At 41.7% G+C, this 24,258-nt stretch overlaps 1 protein-coding gene across 1 annotated transcript in view; it reads left to right on the top strand.

Moving 5' to 3' along the window:
• LOC124594911 (probable imidazolonepropionase) overlaps positions 1-24,258 on the top strand; it is a 180,143-nt gene that overhangs the window by 90,333 nt on the left and 65,552 nt on the right. The window contains exon 6 of the mRNA XM_047133392.1: positions 12,996-13,221. Within this exon, the coding sequence (XP_046989348.1) occupies positions 12,996-13,221 (226 nt within the window). The remainder of the gene's footprint in view (positions 1-12,995; positions 13,222-24,258) is intronic.

The raw sequence follows: 24,258 nt of genomic DNA, 5'->3' as shown, positions 1-24,258 counted from the left end.
GGACATGTGTCCGGAAACGCTTAATTTCCATGTTAGATCTCATTTTAGTTTCGTCAGTATCTAGCGTACTTCCTCGATTCACCGCCATTTGGCCCAATTGAAGAAAGGTAATGTTGACTTCGGTGCTGTGTTGACATGCGACTCATTGTTCTACAGTACTAGCATCAAGCACATCAGTACGTAGCATCAACAGGTTAGTGTTCATCACGAACGTGGTTTTGCAGTCAGTGCAATGTTTACAAATGCGGAGTTGGCAGATGCCCATTTGATGTATGGATTAACACGGGGCAATAGCCGTGGCGCGGTACGTTTGTAACGATTTCCAGAACGAAGGTGTCCCGACAGGAAGACGTTCGAAGCAATTGATCGGCGTCTTAGGGAACACGGAACATTCCAGCCTACGACTCGCGACTGGGGAAGACCTAGAACGACGAGGACACCTGCAATGGACGAGGCAATTCTTCGTGCAGTTGACGATAACCCTAATGTCAGCGTCAGAGAAGTTGCTGCTGTACAAGGTAACGTTGACCACGTCACTGTATGGAGAGTGCTACGGGAGAACCAGTTGTTTCCGTACCATGTACAATGTGTGCAGGCACCATCAGCAGCTGATTGGCCTCCAGGGGTACACTTCTGCGAATGGTTCATCCAACAATGTGTCAATCCTCATTACAGTGCAAATGTTCTCTTTACGGATGAGGCTTCATTCCAACGTGATCAAATTGTAAATTTTCACAATCGACATGTGTGGGCTGACGCGAATACGCACGCAATTGTGCAGTCACGTCATCAACACAGATTTTCTGTGAACGTTTGGGCAGGCATTGTTGGTGATGTCTTGATTGGGCCCCATGTTCTTCCACCTACGCTCAATGGAGCACGTTATCATGATTTCATACGGGATACTCTACCTGTGCTGTTAGAACATGTGCCTTTACAAGTACGACACAACATGTGGTTCATGCACGATGGAGCCCCTGCACATTTCAGTCGAAGTGTTCGTACGCTTCTCAACAACAGATTCGGTGACCGATGGATTGGTAGAGGCGGACCAATTCCGTGGCCTCCACGCTCTCCTGACCTCAACCCTCTTGACTTTCATTTATGGGGGCATTTGAAAGCTCTTGTCTACGCAACCCCGCTACCAAATGTAGAGACTCTTCGTGCTCGTGTTGTGGACGGCTGTGGAACAATACGCCATTCTCCAGGGCTGCATCAGCGCATCAGGGATTCCATGCGACGGAGGGTGGATGCATGTATCCTCGCTAACGAAGGACATATTGAACATTTCCTGTAACAAAGTGTTTGAAGTCAGGCTGGTACGTTTTGTTGCTGTGTGTTTCCATTCCATGATTAATATGATTTGAAGAGAAGTAATAAAATGAGCTCTAACATGGAAAGTTAGCGTTTCCGGACACATGTCCACATAACATATTTCCATTCTTTGTGTGTGAGGAATGTTTCCTGAAAGTTTGGCCGTAGCAGTTTGTAACACCCTGTATATACAAAATGTCCGACAGATGGCGCTAGACCGTAAAACGTTAGTAACTGCTACCGTGACGGGTGAGAGGTACGTCAATATGTTACAGAAAAGCCTGGCTGATAAACACCTGCTGGAACGTACGATGTTTATGCAGGATGGCGCTCTATCCCATATTGCTAGACGCGTGAAAGATCTCTTGCGCGCGTCGTTTGGTTATGATCGTGTGCTCAGCCGCCACTTTCGTCATGCTTGGCCTCCCAGGTCCCCAGACTTCAGGCCGTGCTATTATTTGCTTTGGGGTTATCTGAAGTCGCAAGTGTATCGTGATCGACCGACATCTCTAGGGATGCTGAAAGACAACATCCGACGCCAATGCCTCACCATAACTCCGGGCATGCTTTACAGTGTTGTTCACAACATTATTCCTCGACTACAGCTATTGTTGAGGAATGATGGTGGACATATTGAGCATTTCCTGCAAAGAACATCATCTTAACTTTGTTATGCTAATTATTGCTATTCTGATCAGATGAAGCGCCATCTGTTGGACATTTTTGAATTTTTGTATTTTTTTTTTTTTTGTTCTAATAAAACCCCATGTCTTTCCAAGCATGTGTGTCAATTTGTATCTCTCTAACTACATTATTCTGTGATTTATTCGGTTTTCAAATTTATACTGACTTTTTGATCACCTGATATATATATATATATATGTGCATACATATATACATACATACACACACACACACACACACACACACACACACACACACACACGACGAATCGATTCCACAGACCGAACGTGAGGAGAGGGGCTAGTGTAATTGGTTGCTACAAACTATAAAAAAATGCACGGAAGTATGGTTTTTAACGCAAACCTACGTTTTTTTAAATGGAACCCCGTTAGTTTTGTTAGCACATCTGAACATATAAATAAATACGTAATCAGTGCCGTTTGTTGCATTGTAAAATGTTAATTACATCCAGAGATATTGCAACCTAAAGTTGACGCTTGAGTACCACTCCTCCGCTGTTCGATCGTGTGTATCGGAGAGCACCGAATTGTGTAGGGATCCAAAGGGAACGGTGATGGTCCTTAGGTACAGAAGAGACTGGAGCAGCACATTACGTCCACATGCTAACACCTTTTTATTAGTCTTTTTCACTGACGCACATGTACATTACCATGAGGGGTGAGGTACACGTACACAGGTGGTTTCCGTTTTCAATTACGGAGTGGAATAGAGTGTGTCCCGACATGTCAGGCCAATAGATGTTCAATGTGGTGGCCATCATTTGCTGCACACAATTGCAATCTCTGGCGTAATGAATGTCGTACACGCCGCAGTACATCTGGTGTAATGCCGCCGCAGGCTGCCACAATACGTTGTTTCATATCCTCTGGGGTTGTAGGCACATCACGGTACACATTCTCCTTTAACGTACCCCACAGACAGAAGTCCAGATGTGTAAGATCAGGAGAACGGGCTGGCCAATTTACGCGTCCTCCACGTCCTATGAAATGCCCGTCGAACATCCTGTCAAGGGTCAGCCTAGTGTTTATTGCGGAATGTGCAGGTGCACCATCATGCTGATACCACATACGTCGACGCGTTTCCAGTGGGACATTTTCGAGCAACGTTGGCAGATCATTCGGTAGAAACGCGATGTATGTTGCAGCTGTTTGGGCCCCTGCAATGAAGTGAGGACAATGTTTCAAGCGTCGACTTTATTTTACAATATCTCCTGATGTAATTAACATTTTACAATGCAACAAACGGCACTGATTACGTATTTGTTTATATGTTCAGATGTGCTAACAAAACTAACGGGGTTCCATTTAAAAAAAAGGAAGGTTTGTGTTAAAAAACATACTTCCGTGCATTTTTGTATGGTTTGTATTAAACAATTACACTAGCCCCTCACCTCACGTTCGGTCTGTGGAATCGGTTCGTCAGTATTTGATGTGGTTTACGAAATATATCCAGCGGTAACGTTAGGTGACTCACCCTGTATATGAATTTGGCCAGCTATGGACCGCATACAACTTAAGACTTATGGTGTTTCTTTTTCTTCCGTTCTTCCCAGTACTTCATTTTCTCGCCAACTGCTCGTCTCTGCTCATCTGTCCACACTCTCTTGGGTCGAGGTTTTGCCTCATCTTCTTCATAGTTTGCATTTTCTATAAGTAGCCTAAAGTGATTCCTGTCGCGTATTATTTCTTCTGTAACGCCTATTTTGTTGGCGTCTTTCTTTACTGCTTCTATCCATCCTACAGTTTTTTCCAGCTTACTAACGTAACTAAAAATTTTCTTTGCAATCCATGTTTCTCCCATTCTTTTTAAGTGTCCATAAAATTTTAGCCGTCTCTTCCTCATTGTATCTGTGATCTTTTCTGTATTTTTGTATAGGTCTTCATTTCTCCTTTTAATCCACCTATTTTCCTTGTTTTTCTCAGGACCTAGAATTTTTCTTAGTATTTTTCGCTCTCTTTTTTCTAGTTCTCTTAATTCACCTTTCTTATTCAATGTTAGGCACTCTGATCCATACGTTGCTTGTTACCTAATAAGTGAATTATAATGTTTAATCTTCGCTTGTATGGATATTGATTTCTTATTGTACTAGTTTTGTGTTAATTTATGTGCAAATTCTAACTTTTTTATTCTTTCTTTATTTGTTGTGTTATCCAATCCATTGGCTTGGATCCACTCCCCCAGGTATTTGAATCTATCAACTCTTTTAATTTTTCCATACTGTGTGTTCATAAACTTTTCTGTATTATGTTTGTGTTCTATATACTCGGTTTTTTCATAGGATATTTTTAGCCCAGTCTTTTCAGCAATCTCGTGTAACATATCAAGCATAACTGTTGCGTCTGTTCGGTTTTCAGTTATCAATGCCATATCATCCGCAAAGGCTAAACATTTCACTTCAAACTTGTTCTTTCCTTGGCCCATGCTTATACCCTTTGTGCCTCTGTTTTTTAATGTGTTTTCCCATGTTTTTACGACTTTATGTAAAACCAAGTTAAAGAGAATTGGGGACAGTCCGTCTCCTTGTCGAACTCCTGTCTTGATTTTGAATAGTTCAGAAATTTCGCCGTGAAACTTAATTCTTGATGTTGTATCTGTGAGCGTTTGTTCAACAAGTCTTCTGGTGTTTTCATCTATCCCTGATTCATAAAGTATCTGGAATAGTGTTCGTCTGTCAACTGAGTCATAGGCCTTCTTGAAGTCTACGAAAGTAACTACTGTATTTTTATTTTGTATAGCTCTCTTCTCAAAATTGTTTTTAAATTAAGAATCTTTTCTGCATATGATCTACCTTTTCTAAATCCTGCTTGATAATCTCCTATATTAGGTCCTGCTTCTTCGTCTATTCTATTTGAAAGTGCTTTAGAAAGTATTTTGTATGTCACTGGTAATAAGGATATGCCCCTGTAGTTGTTGGTGTCTGTTTTATCTCCTTTTTTATGGAAAGGGTGGATCAATGCTTGTTTCCAGTCACTGGGTATGATTCCTTTTCTCCAAATGTCTTTAATTACTTTGTGAATTATCTGCCATGTGGATAATCCCCCTAGTTTCCAGATTTCTGCTACTATCCCATCCTCACCTGCTGCTTTGTTATTCTTCAATGCTTTGATAATCTCTTCTATTTCTTCTACTGTAGGTGGTTCCGATGGTGGATTTTCATGTTGTGGTTTTTGAAATTGTAACCTGTCATTAGGCTCCTCACAATTTAATAGATTTTCAAAGTATTCAGCTAAAATTTGGCAGTTCTCTTTATTGCTTAAAACCATTTTTCCATTTTTATCTTTAAAAATGTAAACTTGGTGACTGGAATCCTGTTAAAACTTCTCTGAAAGTCATATAAAAGTCTCTAGTGTTGTTCCTTTTAAAGTCTGAATCCATTTCTTCTAATCTGTCTTTGTCATATTTTCTTTTCACTGATCTGATATATATATACGTGGAGATTTCCGTAAATTAGTTATATATACATTATTTTTTCAGCCGTAAGTTCTTCTCATTTTTGACCGTGAGTACAATGCTGATTTTTATCGGACCACTTCAGATGCAGGCATCTACAGTGACATAATGTTAGCATAAGACGCGGAAGAAGAAAAAAACAACTTTCGTGGTTTTGCACTAAAAATAACTCTCACACTTCATACTTTAATAAAAATTATTATTCAGATAACACGATGTCTACTACATACTTCTCACAAGAATACTTCTCCCTACGAGAACTAAAGACAGCGTCTTCTAAAAAATTGAACAAAATTGCCATCATTTGTCATTCGCCTTCCGGCGTAGCAAAATACATCTTTGCCGACGGTTACAGTGGCCGCGCTAGTGTTTATTGTCATTGGTTTCTATATTTTATCGTAGCGTGTCGGGGCTTTTCCTTATGTGTCCCGCGCCCGGGTACCCGGGTTCGAGTCCCGGCGGGGTCGGGGATTTTCTCTGCCTCGTGATGACTGGGTGATGTGTGCTGTCCTTAGGTTAGTTAGGTCAAACTGTGATTCGCTTAATTGATTCTATTTATTCAAGTAATTCATTAATCTGTCTTTCATAATTGCTTCAATTATTTTTGAGAAAGCTGACAGCAGGGAAATGAGCCGGTAATTGTCTATGTCTTCTGCGCTACCTTTCTTAAGCAAAGGTACAACTCTTGCCTGTTTTAACTCCTCTGGAAATGTCCCTGATGTGAAGGAGTGATTTATTATATTAGTTAAGGGGCCTTGTATAATCCCTATGCGATGTTTCAGCACACACATTGGTCTTCATCTAAGCCTACTGACTTTTTATTTTTTTAGTAGTTGAATTGTTTTATTGACTTCATTCTCTGAGGTTGGTAGTGACATCATTGTATTTAGTGCAACATTATTTACAGGTGTTATATTTGTTTTGGGGAATTTTTGCTGTAATGTCTCTACTATACTTGAAAAATACTCGTTTACATAGTTTGCTAAGTGTTGAGGATCATTTATTATCTTATCACCCTCCTTTAGCAGTATGTTATTCTGCATTTGTTTGCCTCTCCCTGTTTCCTCTTATATAACATCCCAGACTGCTTTGCTATTATTCTCTGCATTATATATTATTTTGTCATTAAATGACTTTTTTGCAGCAACCAGCACCTTCTTATAGATCTTTTTGTATCTATGATAGAAATTTAAGAATTTTGGATCTTTGTGAATCTTCTTTGTGGATCTGAGCTGCTGACGTGTTAGGGAGGACATCTTAATATCTGCTGTTATCCATCATGTTGATACAGACATGCATACTTTTGCAAATGCCTTTGCAAAGTTCAATTTATACAATGTTGTGAATTTAGAGAATTTCTTATTCACATTGGTTTCCTTATACACTTCATCGCACCTTTGTTTTTCTAGTTCTTTTGAAAAACCTTTTATTTTGGTTTCTGATAGTTGTCATTTTTAGGCTTGTGGTTTAGGGAATGATTTGATGCCTGATGTTACTGTTTCTTATTTGACAGAGATGTCAAATTCATAAATTCATAAAGTTATGTGTAATGTTGAATATATTTTAAGCATCATTGTTATTACTTATTTGTATAACTTTTTTTTTTCAAACCCCTACTCAGTTTTAGCTGAGTTATTCTTCAATATATTAAATGTATTGTATAACAGGTACTATCTTGCCACGTTTCAACTCACATTGATATATCTGAAGTTCCATAACACCGAGGAGACTAAGTTCTGCTGCAGAGGCAGACACTTCAAACCTCTGGAGCCCCTTCAGATGTTGGGAGAGTTGGGTGTGATGCACTTGATAGCTCTCATGCTGTAAAAGATATTTCAGCCATTTATCCATTGATAGTGGAGACAATGAAATCCGTATTGTCGAATACGTACTGACAACATGTCACTCTTGGGATTGACTCTTCAGTGTGGCAGACAGTTGACAGCTCCAGCTGTTGAGCATTTTTACATAATGGCTCACTTAATAACTGCAAGGAAGTACCCATGTAATAAACTGAAAAAGAGTCCACCTTATAAACATAAGTTCAGTGAAGCCTTTTCATCTCCTCACATAAGAGAAAAGGACAGGAAACTCTGGGGAGGTAGACTCTGTAAATTGAAAAGTGAGCAGTAGTTGTCGGTGGGGGAAGTTGCCATTCCCAGAAGAACGCTACAGATGCCATTCAGGATGACTGAAGAATCAATTTCCCCTCTACATATTTCTTGATAAATTTATATCCCTTTTTGAACATTGTTTCCCAAAGAAAATTACTAAATGTAACGCCACACACTTTTAAAAGAAACCTTGGATTACTATAGGTATGAAAGTGTCTTCAGAAATAAAAAGAAAACTGTATGAGACTGCAGGAACTAGTAAAGATCCAGAAGTAGTTCTACACTATAAAAATTGTTGTAACATACTGAGAAAAGTTGTAACGAAATCAAGAAATATGTACGTTAGAGAAGAAATTAACACCTTTGGCAATAAAATAACATCAGTATGGAATGTTGGTAGAAGGGAGACAGGAAAAGTAACCACTGGAGTGGGTAGTATTACTATAAAGAGAATGAGGCCATCCTAACCAACAGTACGCAAGTAGCTAATGTATTTAACAACCATTTCTGAAGTGTAGGAGAAAAGATTGGTGAGAGCAGTTCAAAAGAAAAAGCCAGGCAGTACATGGAGGAGTCAGTTTTGAAAAAAAAAATAGTCTGATCAAGTTTCATCTAACAACCTCTTGTGAAATAAGTAAAATTATAAAATCTTTGAAAAATAAATGTTCTGTTGTAGTAGATGACATCTCTAATAAATTATTAAAACAATATGGGGTAATTACAGCTGATGTTCTGAGTCACATATGTAATGCATCACAAACTCAAGGTATTTTACCAGACAGGTTAAAATATGCCATTGTCAGGCCTCTTTACAAAAAGGGGGACACCACAGATGTCAATAATTATCGGCCAGTATCCTTGCTTAAAGCATTTTCAAAAATCTTCGAGAAAGTAATGTACTCAAGAGTGGTTATCCATCTCAACAGTAATGAGACACTTAGTAAATCATAGTTCAGATTTCAAAAATGCTGTTCCCCTGAGACAGTAATATACAATTTCACTATCCACATTATAGAGTCTTTAAATAGTAAAATGTTACCAATAGGAATTTTCTGTGACTTGTCCAAAGCATTTTATTGTGTGAACCATGACATTATGTTACTGAAATTACAATTCTATGGTATAAATGGAATAGCATATGAGTGGTTTAAGTCATACCTACAGAACAGGAAGCAAAACGTTTCCTTATTTGTGTCAAGTGATTTAAATAAGTTTGCCACTTCATCTAATTGGGGTGAAATTACATTAGGTGTTCTACAGGGTTTAATGATGGGTCCCATTCTGTTCTTGATACATGTGTGACCTCCCTTCCTATCTGAAACAGGAAGCTGAACTGACACTGTTTGCTGATGATGCAAGCATCATTATTTATCCAGTAAAAGAAACTCCAATTGAAAATGATACAAATAAGGTCTTTGGAAAAGTCATTAATTGGTTTTCTACAAATGGGCTTACTCTAAACTTTGAAAAAACACAGGACATCCAATTTTCTGCTGCAAAGAGTAAAATTCCTTCAATAAATATAACACATCAACAGAAGTCAGTAGACAGGGTAGAGCATAGTAAGTTTTTGGGTGTACATATAGAAGAGAATCTTAATTGGAAAATTCATATTTTGGATCTTCTGAAGTGACTAGGTTCAGCAACTTTTGCAATCAGAATGATTGCCAATTTTGAGGATACAGAAATTAGTAAGCTAACATACTTTGCATACTTTCACTCTCTGATGTCATACAGAATAATATTTTGGGGTAACTCAATATTTAGGCAAAATGTATTCACTGCTCAAAAGAAAGTGATTAGAATAATGTGTGGGGTTCGTAGTCCCTCATCTTGTAGATTGGAAATTCTTACAACAGTCTCACAGTATATTTACTCACTGATGAAATTTGTTCTCAACAACATGGTCCAGTTTGAAAACAACAGTGACATTCATGAATATAATACCAGAAAAAAGAAAGACTTATCCTATCCTTTACTCAACCTATCTTTAGCACAGAAAGGGGTAAAATGTGCTGCTATAAAAGTTTTTGACAAATTGATAGGTGAAATAAAATGTCTGACAGACAGCAACAATAGCTTCAAAAATAAATTGAAATCATATCTCCTTGACAACTCCTTCTATACCATAGATGAATTCTTGAATAGGTATAAATAAATCTATAAATATAGTATATGCATTTTGTGCCATATAAGGGAATGGGGTTAGTAATAGAAATATTAATCTTTAGCTCTGTATTGTAATATATATATATATATTAAAAATCTTGTTTCATATGTGCATTTCTTGTTCACTTGACACATTCCACATCATAAGGGCTACCGTATCATGTGATTGATCAATGGAACATGTAACCAACTAAATAACTAACAAGCAATGTAACGACAGTGCAGAGACTTACGAAGATTTTGTCTATATACCTTTCTTATCTTAATATAATCAGTAACTCATATCTCTAATCCATGTAGTGTGAACGCACTTTGTGAAAAATAAACACCCCCAGTTTTGTCTGCACACTGCATCACCAGTGATTCATAAGGCACACCGCAGAGGGCTGTTTTAACTTTGTGAAACACCCTGCTTCTTGTGACATAGTTGCATCTTGTGTGGTAAGTAGAGTGGGGGAAAGTGGGGAATCACCTGCTTGCTCTTCAGTTAGCAAACATATGAAGAAAGTGCCTGGCCACAACTCGGCGACCTTAGTTCCATCATTCGTGCCTGTACCTTCTACCCCCTCCCCCCCCCCCACTCCACCTATTCGTCCTCTTACACACCCAGAACACAGTTTATCCCTTAATAAGGCTCTAAGGCATGTAGACATGGTACACGCATTTTCTTCTTAACCCCTTCATTTAACAAGAAACATTAATTTATGCTATTAAAACACGTTTTTAATAATTTGCGATTTTTCCATCCCCTATAACACTGAAAGTAAAACAGTCTTAGAGAAAAAATGAATAGAGTCCTTTTACAGGAAATTTAATGTAATTTAATTTTGTATGAGGGAAATATTTTCGCTAGAACATGTGTTTTTAGAGTTATTCAGGGAAAACATCCGCACTCTAATACCCAGCGATTGGGATTTTAAATATGTTGTTCATGGCATTCCCTCCTGCTGCAGTTAAAAAATTTGCGGCTACAGCAATTTGTCCCCTATTTTACCCTTTTTGGTCTTCTTTGACTGGGCTACTATGTGAAAAGAAACCCGTGAAGATACTATTGCAATATATGGAACGTTGGTTAATACATTCCAGCTAGAGGGCTGTAAGAAATTTCGAAACTTTGTGAGAATGGTTGGTAATCACAGTTTTGTGCTTTACATTGCATTTTTCTTAATATTATTAAGTGGTCACTTCCGAGCAGTCGTCTCCGACCATCCTCGCCATCTTCCTCTACCTTGCTCTGCTTGTGTGATAGAAAGAGCAGATTATTTCAGTGAATTTCTTTACATGTGGATGTATCTGTTTGCATCCACTGACTGCTTAAAGACCACATGGAATATAAAATAGTTCCAAAATTACCTTATTGTGATACACTAGGTTTTCTGCGTCTACTAGCATATTCTCCTCCTGATATACACGCATCTGCAGTGCTATGGCGTTTCAGTTCTCCGTAATAAATTGGTTATTAACGTGACTGACACACTCGTGACTTGGTTTTAAGATGATTTACACACTGGCATGTCAGATACACCTACCATGAGTAGTAAATTCAGACAAGAAAGTCGTTCATATGAAAGAAGCCTGGTAGCCTAGACAGTGTGAAGCATAGTTCCACAGGCAGCGTTGGAGTTCTGTTTGGCCACGGTGACAATTGTGACTGATAACCATGTCATGCTGCTCAGTTACGGAATTAGATGCTAGTGATGCTCGGTTCGTGATACACTCTCCCCTGAAGAAACACTAGGGTAGAGTCTATTTCTCCTCAACTCAAAGTGGAGTGACTACAAATGATAGTCTAAATGTGTACTTATATAAACAACGAAATATGTTGCAAATTTGTATGACACTGTAATATTATGAAAGAGGCGAATGTTTTCAGTTCTAGCACAGTGTTGTGCCGGTTTCTCGGAAGCTAAGACTGCACAAGTTTCCGTTCCACTTCTTGTGGATCGGTATTTCGACGTAGTTGGAAAACATAGAGGCAACTAGAAGTCCTCATGGTCATGGCGACAGATTTTTCTACCTAGCTGAGGAGCTCGTACGAAGTTACACTCAGAATATTCGTCGATTGCTGATTATTAATTGGGGTATTTTCCCAAAGAACAGGGAGACATTTTTCGCAAATTCTTGACTGATTAACTCCTGATGAGATATTAAAATTACGTGGTACTTCTTCACGTTTAGGCTCACATTTTTGCTCATCTGGTCGCTGAGAACTGGCCTTCATTGTGGTGGACCATGGTAGTATTAATACCTTCAGGAAAGCTTCAAATCATCGTTGTAGACACGGTATTTTTAGGAGGAGCTGTCAACATACAAGCACGACAATACACAAAGGAATGACGCCTGTCCTGGGAGAACACGCTTCCGATTAGATTTTTCTTTCTCACACACAACACATTGCTTTCAGTTTCAAAAGTAGCACTCAGATAACTTCTGCACACAACCAGAAAATTTTAGCTGTCTCATTTCTGTATCTCAGAACTGACAATAAAAAATGCTTTGGTAAAATCTCGTAGGCTTAATATGCTGACATCAGTGTCGTTTATGGAATATTTTCATAGCTTTGTCTGAGCTGTATTGTATCGATAATGGATGCCTCACAAAATGGAAACGACAGTGAAAATGCGATGAAGCTCTATATACATGTGTTGGGCAGTGTCTCCAGTAAGCCTGTCGACTGCGACACGTAGCTCTTCTCAGATCTGAGCACACAGTGAATATAGAAAGATGCCTAAAAAATAGCGTCTCCCGCCAAGTATGGGTGGTCACTGCGAGATTGCGCCTGATTTCATGCAAGCCTGCATAACGCACCTATCATGCATTTCCTTCCTCATAACAATTCTCAGCCGTGCACTTCATGGGCAACGAGGACGCAACTGCAGCGTTTACGATGGGGAGTGTTTGATCATCCATCTTCTGGCCCGGACATGGCTCCCTCTGATGCTCAACTCTGCTCACATGAACAGCTGGCTGTGAAGACAACATTCTCGCACAGGCAACGAGCTCCATACCAGAGTAGAGAACTGGTAGAAAGACAGCTGCCTTCTATGACGAGGACATTAGAAAGTTAATACAACGCTACGATAAATGTCTTAAGGCGGAGCGGCGACTATGTAAAGAAGTAGGTGGTAATTGGAGGAAACTGCTGCAAATAAAACACTTTTGATTTCCACTGTAGTTTCCATTGCGACCGATCGACCTTACTTTCCGAATAGCCGTCGTAGTAAAGGTTTTCATTTTTTGCAGAGGGAAGACTGCGGAAGAGGCAGTGCGTGACATCGTGGAGCAGCAAATACCGTCGATCAAGAAACTGGTGGACGCAGGGGAGCTGGCTGTCGAAAACATCGATGTCTTCTGCGAGAAAGGCGTGTTCAGTACCGACCAGGCGAGGGCCATCCTAGAGAAGGGCAAAGAGGCCGGCATGCGTCCTAACTTCCACGGCGATGAGCTCAACCCGATGGGCTGTGCACAGGTGTGGTTACCGATACAGTTCATTAATGTGCTCTGTTTAGTGTCATATTAAGCACTAGCGCTACACTGGTTCAGTATACAGGATGATCCATAGGTTTTACCAGATTGAGGGAATAACTGAATATCGAAACTATTAAAGCATATAAGAATGAATCTGTTGGACCCAGTGGTCTAATGATAAAGCGCGTGTTTGGAAACTGAAATTTCGGAGGATTGCATTCTGCGCCTTCAGCTCTCAGTGATGTGAAGTTTTCAATGAACGACATGTCACTTAAAATTGAGGTCCCTTTCGCTGATAAGGTTTCTGGGGACACACAAGTCACCGAAGTAGCGTCCAGTTGAAAGACACACCAGGCCGTTCAGCAAACGGAATAATTACACTGAGGTGAAAAAGTCATGGAATAGCGATACACACATATACAGATAGCGGTAGTATCGTGTACACAAGGTATAAAAGGATACTGCATTGGCGGAGCTGTCGTTTATACTCAGGTCATTCATGTAAAAAGCTTTCTGGTGTGATTATGGCCGCACGACGGGAATTAACAGACGTTAACGCGGAATGGAAGTTGGAGCCAGACGCATGGGACATTCCAATTCGGAAATCGTTTGGGAATCCAATATTCCACTATCCACAGTACCCAAAAGTGGGTCGAAAATACCAAATTTCAGACATTACCTCTCTTCACAGACAACACACTGGCTGACGGTCTTCACTTAACGACTGACATCAGTAACGATTGCGTAGAGTTGTCAGTGTTAACAGACAAGCAACACTGCATGAAACAACCGCCAGAAATCAATGTGGAACGACAAACGTATCTGTTAGGACAGTACGGCTAAATATGGTATTATCCGGCTATAGCAGCAGACGACCAATGCGAGTGCCTTTACTAACGGCACGATATGGCCTGCAGCGCCTCTTCTGGGCTCGTGACCATTTAGGTTGTATCCTAGACGACTGGAAAACTGTAGCCTGGTCAGATGAGCCCCGATTTCAGTTGGTAAGAGCTGATGGTAGGATTTGAGTGAGGCGCAGATCCCATGCTGCCATGGACCCAAGTTGTCAACAAGGCACTGGTGGCTCCATAATGGTGTGGACTGTGTTTGTGTGGAATGGTCCTTCGGAGATCGTTAGGGAATTCAATATTCCACGATCCACAGTGCCAAAAGAGTGTCGAGAATACCAAATTTCAGACATTACCTCTCATCACGGACAACGCGTGGACTGCAAATGGCCATGTTCGGCTGTATGGGCCCATTTGCAGCCATTAATGGACTTCTTGTTCCCAAACAACGAATTTTTATGAATGACAATACGCCTTCTCACCGGCCCACAATTGTTGGCGATTGGTTTGAAGAACATTCTGGACTATTAGAGTGAATGATTTGGCCACCCACTCGGCCGGGATGAATTCCAGAGAATGCCTATGGGACTTAAGCGAGAGGTCAGTTCCTGCACAAAATCCTGCACCGACAGCACTTTCACAATTATGGATGGCTGTAGAGGCAGAATGGCTCAATATTTCTCCTGGGAACATCCAACGCCTTTTTAAATCCGTGTCACGTCGTGTTGCGGCACTACGGCAGGCGAAAGGAGGTCCGACACGTTATTAGGAGGTATCCTATGCCTTTTCTCACCTCAGCGTTTTACAAGAACGACAAAGGAAATAACATTAGCCTCGTAATTTCTATTTATGGGTTGTGGTGTAAGGCATGTTTCCGTACCTAACATTTTGCCTCCTAAAGACCATGATCTGGTCGTGACGACATCTCGCCGCTGCCGAGTGGCCGACCAAAGACCGCGCAGTCACCTGTTATGAAGCTTGTACTGCATACAAGTTAGCATCGTTTGCTTTATTCACTGCTGTAGCCCACTACTTTTCAAACTTTACTCCTCCTTCTTTTCAATTAAAGTTGTTATGTATTTTTTTAAATTTCTATGCTTATAAAACATAAATCACCAAAGATGTAAATGCCAGCTGTGAAATGTAGCCTTTTTTGAAGATTAATTTGTCTCGTCCACTTGCTTACTACCCGTGGTCAGTGACCCTATACATCATGCGCCGTTTTACGATTTCCAGTGCCACTTTGCACTTCGCAGGGCCCGTACAAGTGAAACAGTGCTCTGAGCAATACCAAACTCGTCTTACACTCGTGACATTCAAGGACGTGACCAAGATTTTGTCAAAGAAGAAGGGTGGGAGGAATTCGTTAAAGAGGACCTTAAAAAGGCATGTTTTTCATTTATTCTGAAAATTTTCCTGAAGAACGATAAACCGTTTTATTCGACAATGGCCGGTGTGGCCGAGCGGTTCTAGGCGCTTCAGTCTGAAACCGCGCGACCTCTACGGTCGCAGGTTCGAACCCTGCCTCAGGCATGGATGTGTGTATGTCCTTAAGTTAGTTAAGTTTAAGTAGTTCTAAGTTCTAAGGGACTGATGACCTCCGATGTTAAGTCCCACAGTGCTCATAATCCAAATTCTCTACGTTTAGGCTCATGTATTTGTCTGCTGGGACATTCTTTAATGCAGAAAATTATCTTTCTTACATTGTAAGAAGTGGTAGATTCATACTTAAATAAGAAAATGTGGGAAAGTGTAAGGCTGAATAATTCCATATCCTTTGTACTTTCCCCACCAAAAATTGTGTTGAACAAAGATATCTTTACTACAAAATCTGTAATAATCACGGTGTCGCAAAAAGTAAGCGCTCGAGCATTCCTAATTACTTCTTCAGCTTAAACCAAAACTGAAAAAGAAGAGCGTAAAATGACCTGGGAGGGTGGGAATTATTCAGCCTTACACTTTCCCAAATTTCCTTATTTAAGTATTCTTTCTTACAATGTAAGAAAGATAATTTTCTGCATTAAAGAATGTCCCAGCAGACAAATACATGAGCCTAAACGTAGAGAATTTGGATTATTATTTATTTATTATGTGCCTTTTAATGCTGGGAATCTCCGAAGAGACACTCGGCTCGCTTTCTATGCAGCTATTTTCACCTAATCAAAGGGGCTACACCTTTAAGGGAAGTGGAATCTGCCAGGGAAGAAAGGTATTCGGAAGGAATTGGTTGTGGCCTACAGTAAGCTACCAGCCCTGGTATTTACCTAAACTGACAATGGGAAACCACAGAAGATCATTTTCAAACCACTTCGCCTCCAGAATCCAAGGATTGCTAGATCAGCAGCTGAACGCGCAGAGCTACCTCAAGTCAGTGGAGAATTTGGAAAAACTGGTTGTTGTACACTGTTTTAAAATAAAATAAAATGCATCACAACAAAAGATTGAATTCCGACATTGCATATTTTCCCTTTAGTTGTGCATGTTTCATCATTTAATAGTGCACGAATGCATGCGTATTTTAAGATTTAATTGTGCGTGGAGTTGCTGGCTTCAGTTATTATACACTAAAAGAACCATGAAACTGGTACACCTGCCTAATGTCGTGGTCCCCGCGAGCACGCCGAAGTGCCGCAACACGACGTGGCATGGACTCGACTAATATCTGAAGTAGTGTTGGAGGGAATTGACACCATGAATCCTGAGGGCTGTCCATAAATCCGTAAGAGTGTACGGGGTGGAGATCTCTTCTGAACAGCACGTTGCAAGGCATCCCAGATACGCTCAATAATGTTCATGCCTGGGGAGTTTGGTGGCCAGCGGAAGTGTTTAGACTCAGCAGAGTGTTCCTGGAGCCACTACGTAGCAATTCTGGACGTGTGGGGTGTCGCATTGTCCTGCTGGAATTGTCCAAGTCCGTCGGAATGCTCAATGGACATGAATGGATGCAGGTGATCAGACAGGATGCTTATGGACAGTCGTGGGCAAAACGAGCGAGACCTGTCGCCTTTTCGTTATGCTGATCTGCACAGCTTTAAAGTCTGCTACACAGCATAACAGGCAAGGCGACGAAGTGCTACCAACATGGGGTGAAATTGAAAAACCATCCGAACTTTGTCAGACAGATTTCAGTCATGTGTAAGACTATATTAATGCTGATTAGTGTGTCCAAGACAACACGTAAATATAAGATATAAATGAAAGAAGAAACGCTAATTAGTATGAACTGTACTAATAAAAATTAATTTCAGCTTATCGAGATAACATAACTGTTTTAGTAAGACAAAGTGCCCCAGATCGTTACGAGTTAGCAAAATATTATGCGCATTTGGCCGCGAAACGGTCTGTGTTAACGTTCAGACCAGTCATACTGGATTATCGTTGCTGACCTACCATGAAAGTGTCGAAATTTAGCAATGCATGAAGATCCATAATGAAATTCAACTAAAAATCATTCAGTGTCACACTTAAGTCAATTCAATTGTTGACTGAAGCGGAAAAAGTAGGCAGCAACAAGTATGAAATTCTACAAGAGTTTCATATTAACATCCACAGGGCGCCAGTACAGAATAAAGGTAGCAATAAAAAGTATTGGGGGCGCGAGAATTTCTTAAAATTGCTTTACTGGTAGTCTATCTGCCTCCATCGAGATTAAAACCGAAACCAGACCAGACCTCCCTTGCAGTAGTAAACACCTTTCACTACGCTAGCAGACAACCCAGGTAAACAGCCCTCTATTATTACCCCAGACATGAATAAGCCGGCAATTTCGCAATGAATTCGCAGTGACATTTATGTCACCGCTTATGTGACAATCATTCGGGATGTTAATTGAAATAACAAAATACTGTCATTAGCAAGTAAATTTAGGAGGATAATTCTGCACCACCCCAGGAAATAAACGGCGATATAGCTGCCAAACGTATTCTACAATGTTTCGAATTCTCCATTACTTCTAAAAGGCGGTGGCATTAATACTGGGATCTAATTTACCACGTGTATAGGCAAATGGATTTTATTTGCATTCCTGGAAACGTGATTTGGATCGAAAGCGTAGCTACGATTAATATGCTGATGTATCGACTGTAACTAGAACATTTGAATAAAGAGTAGGGGGAATTATGTATACGGCCCACATCTTCATTAACTGTCGTAGCTAGTTTCATTGTTTGGATTTCGTCACCTAAATCGGTAAAATTGGAACCCTACTAGTCTCACTTTCTTGACCGCCTATCTGTCTACCCAACGCTTAAAACCCTTTTACCTCGAGTACGGGTGGACATAATAAGCGAAAATGTTTCGCACTTCCTGCGGTATACGGTCCCTTGGTGGTGTCAACGCAATCTAAAAATACGGCCGTTTATGTAAAGAAAATTTACGCGAAAGATCAAAAAATGGCTCTAAGAACTATGCGACCAAACTGCTTAGGTCATCAGTCCCCTAAACCTAGAACTACGTAAACCTACCTAACCTAAGGACATCACACACATCCATGCCCGAGGTAGGATTCCAACCTGCGACTGAAGCAGCTGCGAGTTTCGTGACTGAAGTGCCTAGAACCACTCGGCCACCGCACTCGGCAAAACCTTTTTCACCTCATGTATAATGATAATATATACTGTCTAGTGAGGATAAATTATATTCGCCACCAATCAGATTGTTTGATCACGGAACTTTTACGAAGCTACATTCAAATTTTGTTCGAAGCCGTTTGCCATATCCACTTACAAACACCCTAGGAACGTCGTATGAGATATCCACTCCTGAAGACGCTGGCAGATACTGCAGTACCACAACAAGTAGTAATTAATTTATTGTTATTGGTTCATGCGTGACACTTTATTTCAGTATCAATTTAACGCACCTAGGTGTTGTCTATGGCTGAAAATAATGAACAAAAAATAAATAAACAGCAAACAACTTCGATATTCAAATCAAATGTAACTCACATGTAGCATATTACAACATAATTTCGTTGTTACATCTACATGACTACATCTACAGGATTTCTTTGCAATCCAGACTTATCTGCCTGGCAGAGGGTTCATCGAACTACCTTCGGACCATTTCTCTACCGTCGAACTCTTTAACAGCGTGCGGGAAAAAGGACCATTTAAATCTTTTCTAAAGAGCACTGAATTACATTATTACTGTGTAAGTTTCCGAGGAAATAATGTTTTGGCATTCAGAACACATGTTGGTGATTGAAATTTCGTACAAAGACCTGGCGGCAACGAAATACGCTTTTGTTTTCATGAATGTCACCCCAACTCGGTTATCAAATCTGGGACTCTCTCTCCCCTATTTCGTGACATTGCAAATCGTGCTACCATTCCTTGGACGTTTTTGGCGTGCACCGTCAATCACGTCTGTCAAGCATCCCATACCGCGCGGGAAAACTACAGCAGTGGACGGACAAACGTAGTGTAGGCAGTGTTTTCACAAGACCTGTTGCGTATTCTTAGCGTGCGGACAATAAAACGTAGTCTTTCGTTTGCCTTCCCCACAAAAGTATGTTTGCGATCGTTCCAGTTTAAGTTATACTGGGTACTGGGATGAATAGACAGTATTTCGACTTGTGTTTTGTCATGTAACCGAAAGTTAATTATTGTTAATGGACGCAGCTTCTGTATTTGATGTATTCCTCATTCAACAGAGTACACTCTTCGTACACCACACGTAACTGTTTCAAAGTATTAAATTGTTTCTGATGTCACCAAGTTGCAGTGGTCATCTAAACTTGCCGTTTTGAAACAAAGGAAAATATAGCGGAATATGGCAACTAAGAAGCGGCTATCCAAATAAACAAACATTTCCGGTTCAAGTCGTTGCAGTAGATCTACTACACAGTTACATAAATTAGGAGCAAAGTCCATTAGTAGATCGTTATCAGGAAAACCAGCTCTCCTAATGCAAATTGCCACTACTAGAACGAAAGTTTCCAAACGTGTCAATGAGCAGTCGAGGAAAGTGGACGCATTCTGTCTACTGAATCGCAACGCACGCCACTTACGAGGGGACCCGCGAAGTGTCGTACCCCGATGTTGCTGAAGCTTCGGTCAGTGAAAGAGGGGACAAAAATAAGCGAACACGTGTCTCGGCTAATCTGCAAACACACGACCGCTTCTGAGAAAACGACGGTTAATGTATGCAGTTGCTATAGTGTAGATACCTTTTAGCAGCTGAGCCACCGCTTCAATTGAATCCTTAGACGCTAAAAGGTCTGGTTTGCGGTTCTAATCTCGATGGAGGCAGATAGACTACCAGTAAAGCAATTTTAAGAAATTCTTGCGCCCCCAATACGTTTTGTTGCTACCTTTATTCTGTACCAGTGCCCTGAGGATGTCAATATGAAACTCTTGTAGAATTTAATACTTGTTCCTGCCTATTTTTCCGGTTCAATCAATAATTGAATTGACTTAAGTGTGACACTGATTTTTAGCTGAATTTCCTTACATGGTAGGTCAGCAACGGTAATCTACATCTACATACATACTCTGCAATCCACAATACGGTGCGTGGCGGAGGGTACCTCGTACCACAACTAGCATCTTCTCTCCCTGTTCCACTCCCAAACAGAACGAGGGAAAAATGACTGCTTATATGCCTCTGTACGAGCCCTAATCTCTCTTATCTTACCTTTGTGGTCTTTCCGCGAAATGTAAGTTGGCGGCAGTAAAATTGTACTGCAGTCAGCCTCAGATGCTGGTTCTCTTTCAGTAGCGATTCACGATAAGAACGCCTCCTGTCTTCTAGAGACTCCCACCCGAGTTCCTGAAGCATTTCTGTAACACTCGCGTGATGATCAAACCTACCAGTAACAAATCTAGCAGCCCGCCTCTGAATTTCTTCTATGTCCTCCCTCAATCCGACCTGATAGGGATCCCAAACGCTCGAACAGTACTCAAGAATATGTCGTATTAGTATTCAGTGATGTAAGTACTTTTTTCCCTGTTCCGTTTCGAAAAATTTTCAAACCCCCCTCTTATTCCTAGATCGTAAATAGATTTTGGACGAAAGGGGAGGGAGGGATGCAGGACGCAATCGGGTCGGATGAATTCAAGCAACCCACTGAAAAATTTTTTTAGAAGCGAACGTACTATAGAATGTACTGTCATACTCCTTTCGCTTTTCACAAACCCCTCCTCAACGTTCCGTATCGGAACTGCTTTACATAATTGAGTACCGTTCTGGACAACCAGATTGAGCGATATTTTGTCATTTGGACTACTAATGATAGAATATTGAGTAAACATATTAGGGAAATGCAACCATCGCCATTTGGGTGACATTTTTGTTGATCAACGTGATTTTTGGACGACCCAGACAAATCTAAGTGTATCTTTATGCACTTTTTTTTATTTAATGTTATTTCAAATGGCTCTGAGCACTATGGGACTTAACTTCTGAGGTCGTCAGTCCCATAGAACTTAGAACTACGTAAACCTAACTAACCTAAGGACATCACACACATCCATGCCCGAGGCACGATTCGAACCTGCGACCGTAGCGGTCACGCGGTTCCAGTCTGTAGCGCCTAGAATCGCCCGGCCACTCCGGCCGGCCTTTATGTTATTTGTAATGATATTTACCGCTCCATTGCCTTAGAAAACTGAAATATTGCAATCCCAAAGTTCTGCCAGCCTCCAAATGACTCCAGTGCTGCTAGAGACAGACAGATAGATACAAAGGTAATTAAGGTCTTATAGCAATGTATACACATTTTTAACTTACAGTAACGCTAGCGAGCGAATCAAAAAAGGTTTTCCTCATCTTTTTTCTTACAAACCTATCCATCATTAGAAACCGCTGTTGATGGTGTGAATGGAGCGGTCTACTGCCTGTCGAATCTCTGGAACAGCTCTGAAGCGAATGCCACGAAGTGGTTCCTTTATCTTCGTAATCAAATCAAAGTCACAAGGACTTCAGTCCAGGGAGTGTGGTGGATGGAACAGTCCTTCCCAGTCCCATCGACCGAACAGAGCAGCCACAGCTTGCGCTGTATGCGCCCGTGCATTGTCCTGCAAATGATGGATGGGTTGCGCGGAAAGTGTCGCCGCTTTTTTCGCAAAGCTGGTCGCAGATGATGCTCCAAAAACGAACAGTAATACTGTGCATTGACGGAATGCCGTGGAGGAATGTAATGCGTTAGAATAACACCACCACCGTCGTACACGAGAATCACCATAACTTTAGGCCACTCCATTCGCACCACCAACAGGACAGGCTCTGCTAGCGGTATACTACGCCTTCCACATCGTTGGCAACGGGTTCCACATAACACTGGTGACTACTTTAAAGGAGAGTAACAGGTGCAAACACATAACTCTTTTGTACCGCTTGTAAATACACTACTGGAAATTGAAATAAGAACACCGTGAATTCATTGTCCCAGGAAGGGGAAACTTTATTGACACATTCCTGGGGTCAGATACATCACATGATCACACTGACAGAACCACAGGCACATAGACACAGGCAACAGAGCATGCACAATGTCGGCACTAGTACAGTGTATATCCACCTTTCGCAGCAATGCAGGCTGCTATTCTCCCATGGAGACGATCGTAGAGATGCTGGATGTAGTCCTGTGGAACGGCTTGCCATGCCATTTCCACCTGGCGCCTCAGTTGGACCAGCGTTCGTGCTGGACGTGCAGACCGCGTGAGACGACGCTTCATCCAGTCCCAAACATGCTCAATGGGGGACAGATCCGGAGATCTTGCTGGCCAGGGTAGTTGACTTACACCTTCTAGAGCACGTTGGGTGGCACGGGATACATGCGGACGTGCATTGTCCTGTTGGAACAGCAAGTTCCCTTGCCGGTCTAGGAATGGTAGAACGATGGGTTCAATGACGGTTTGGATGTACCGTGCACTATTCAGTGTCCCCTCGACGATCACCAGTGGTGTACGGCCAGTGTAGGAGATCGCTCCCCACACCATGATGCCGGGTGTTGGCCCTGTGTGCCTCGGTCGTATGCAGTCCTGATTGTGGCGCTCACCTGCACGGCGCCAAACACGCATACGACCATCATTGGCTCCAAGGCAGAAGCGACTCTCATCGCTGAAGACGACACGTCTCCATTCGTCCCTCCATTCACGCCTGTCGCGACACCACTGGAGGCGGGCTGCACGATGTTGGGGCGTGAGCGGAAGACGGCCTAACGGTGTGCGGGACCGTAGCCCAGCTTCATGGAGACGGTTGCGAATGGTCCTCGCCGATACCCCAGGAGCAACAGTGTCCCTAATTTGCTGGGAAGTGGCGGTGCGGTCCCCTACGGCACTGCGTAGGATCCTACGGTCTTGGCGTGCATCCGTGCGTCGCTGCGGTCCGGTCCCAGGTCGACGGGCACGTGCACCTTCCGCCGACCACTGGCGACAACATCGATGTACTGTGGAGACCTCACGCCCCACGTGTTGAGCAATTCGGCGGTACGTCCACCCGGCCTCCCGCATGCCCACTATACGCCCTCGCTCAAAGTCCGTCAACTGCACCTACGGTTCACGTCCACGCTGTTGCGGCATGCTACCAGTGTTAAAGACTGCGATGGAGCTCCGTATGCCACGGCAAACTGGCTGACACTGACGGCGGCGGTGCACAAATGCTGCGCAGCTAGCGCCATTCGACGGCCAACACCGCGGTTCCTGGTGTGTCCGCTGTGCCGTGCGTGTGATCATTGCTTGTACAGCCCTCTCGCAGTGTCCGGAGCAAGTATGGTGGGTCTGACACACCGGTGTCAATGTGTTCTTTTTTCCATTTCCAGGAGTGTAAATAGTTGCCACTATTTAAGTTCCAACCCTCGTATGTTAACTCATCCCACTAGAGGTGCACTCTTAGATTACGGTTGGGTAAGACTGTGCATTTGTATTTTTTTACTGTGTTTGTATTTCAGTTTGAGTTGTACATTTTGTAATTCGTGAAATTTCCTTCAGTATATCGCTAATCATTAATCGAACCTTTACCATACTTTGGATTCTCAATGGCGCTTTTCCTGTACGCATACCAGTCTTTGTGCTGGGAGAATCTGATCAGTAGAAGCACTCATATGGTGCAGAGGGTTACACGCCTCATATGGAAGAGAAGTTTCTGATGTTATGGATGCTTTCCAGAGTTTAATGTCCTCCAGCATTGAACTGTTGACTTGTTGTAATATGTGACAACCTCTTTACCACTTTACGTAAACGCTATGT

This window comes from Schistocerca americana, chromosome 2 (assembly GCF_021461395.2).
Source record: "Schistocerca americana isolate TAMUIC-IGC-003095 chromosome 2, iqSchAmer2.1, whole genome shotgun sequence".
Lineage (NCBI taxonomy): Eukaryota > Metazoa > Arthropoda > Insecta > Orthoptera > Acrididae > Schistocerca > Schistocerca americana.
The sequence above is the reverse complement of the archived record's forward strand: the minus strand, read 5'-3'. Positions and strand labels throughout refer to the sequence as shown.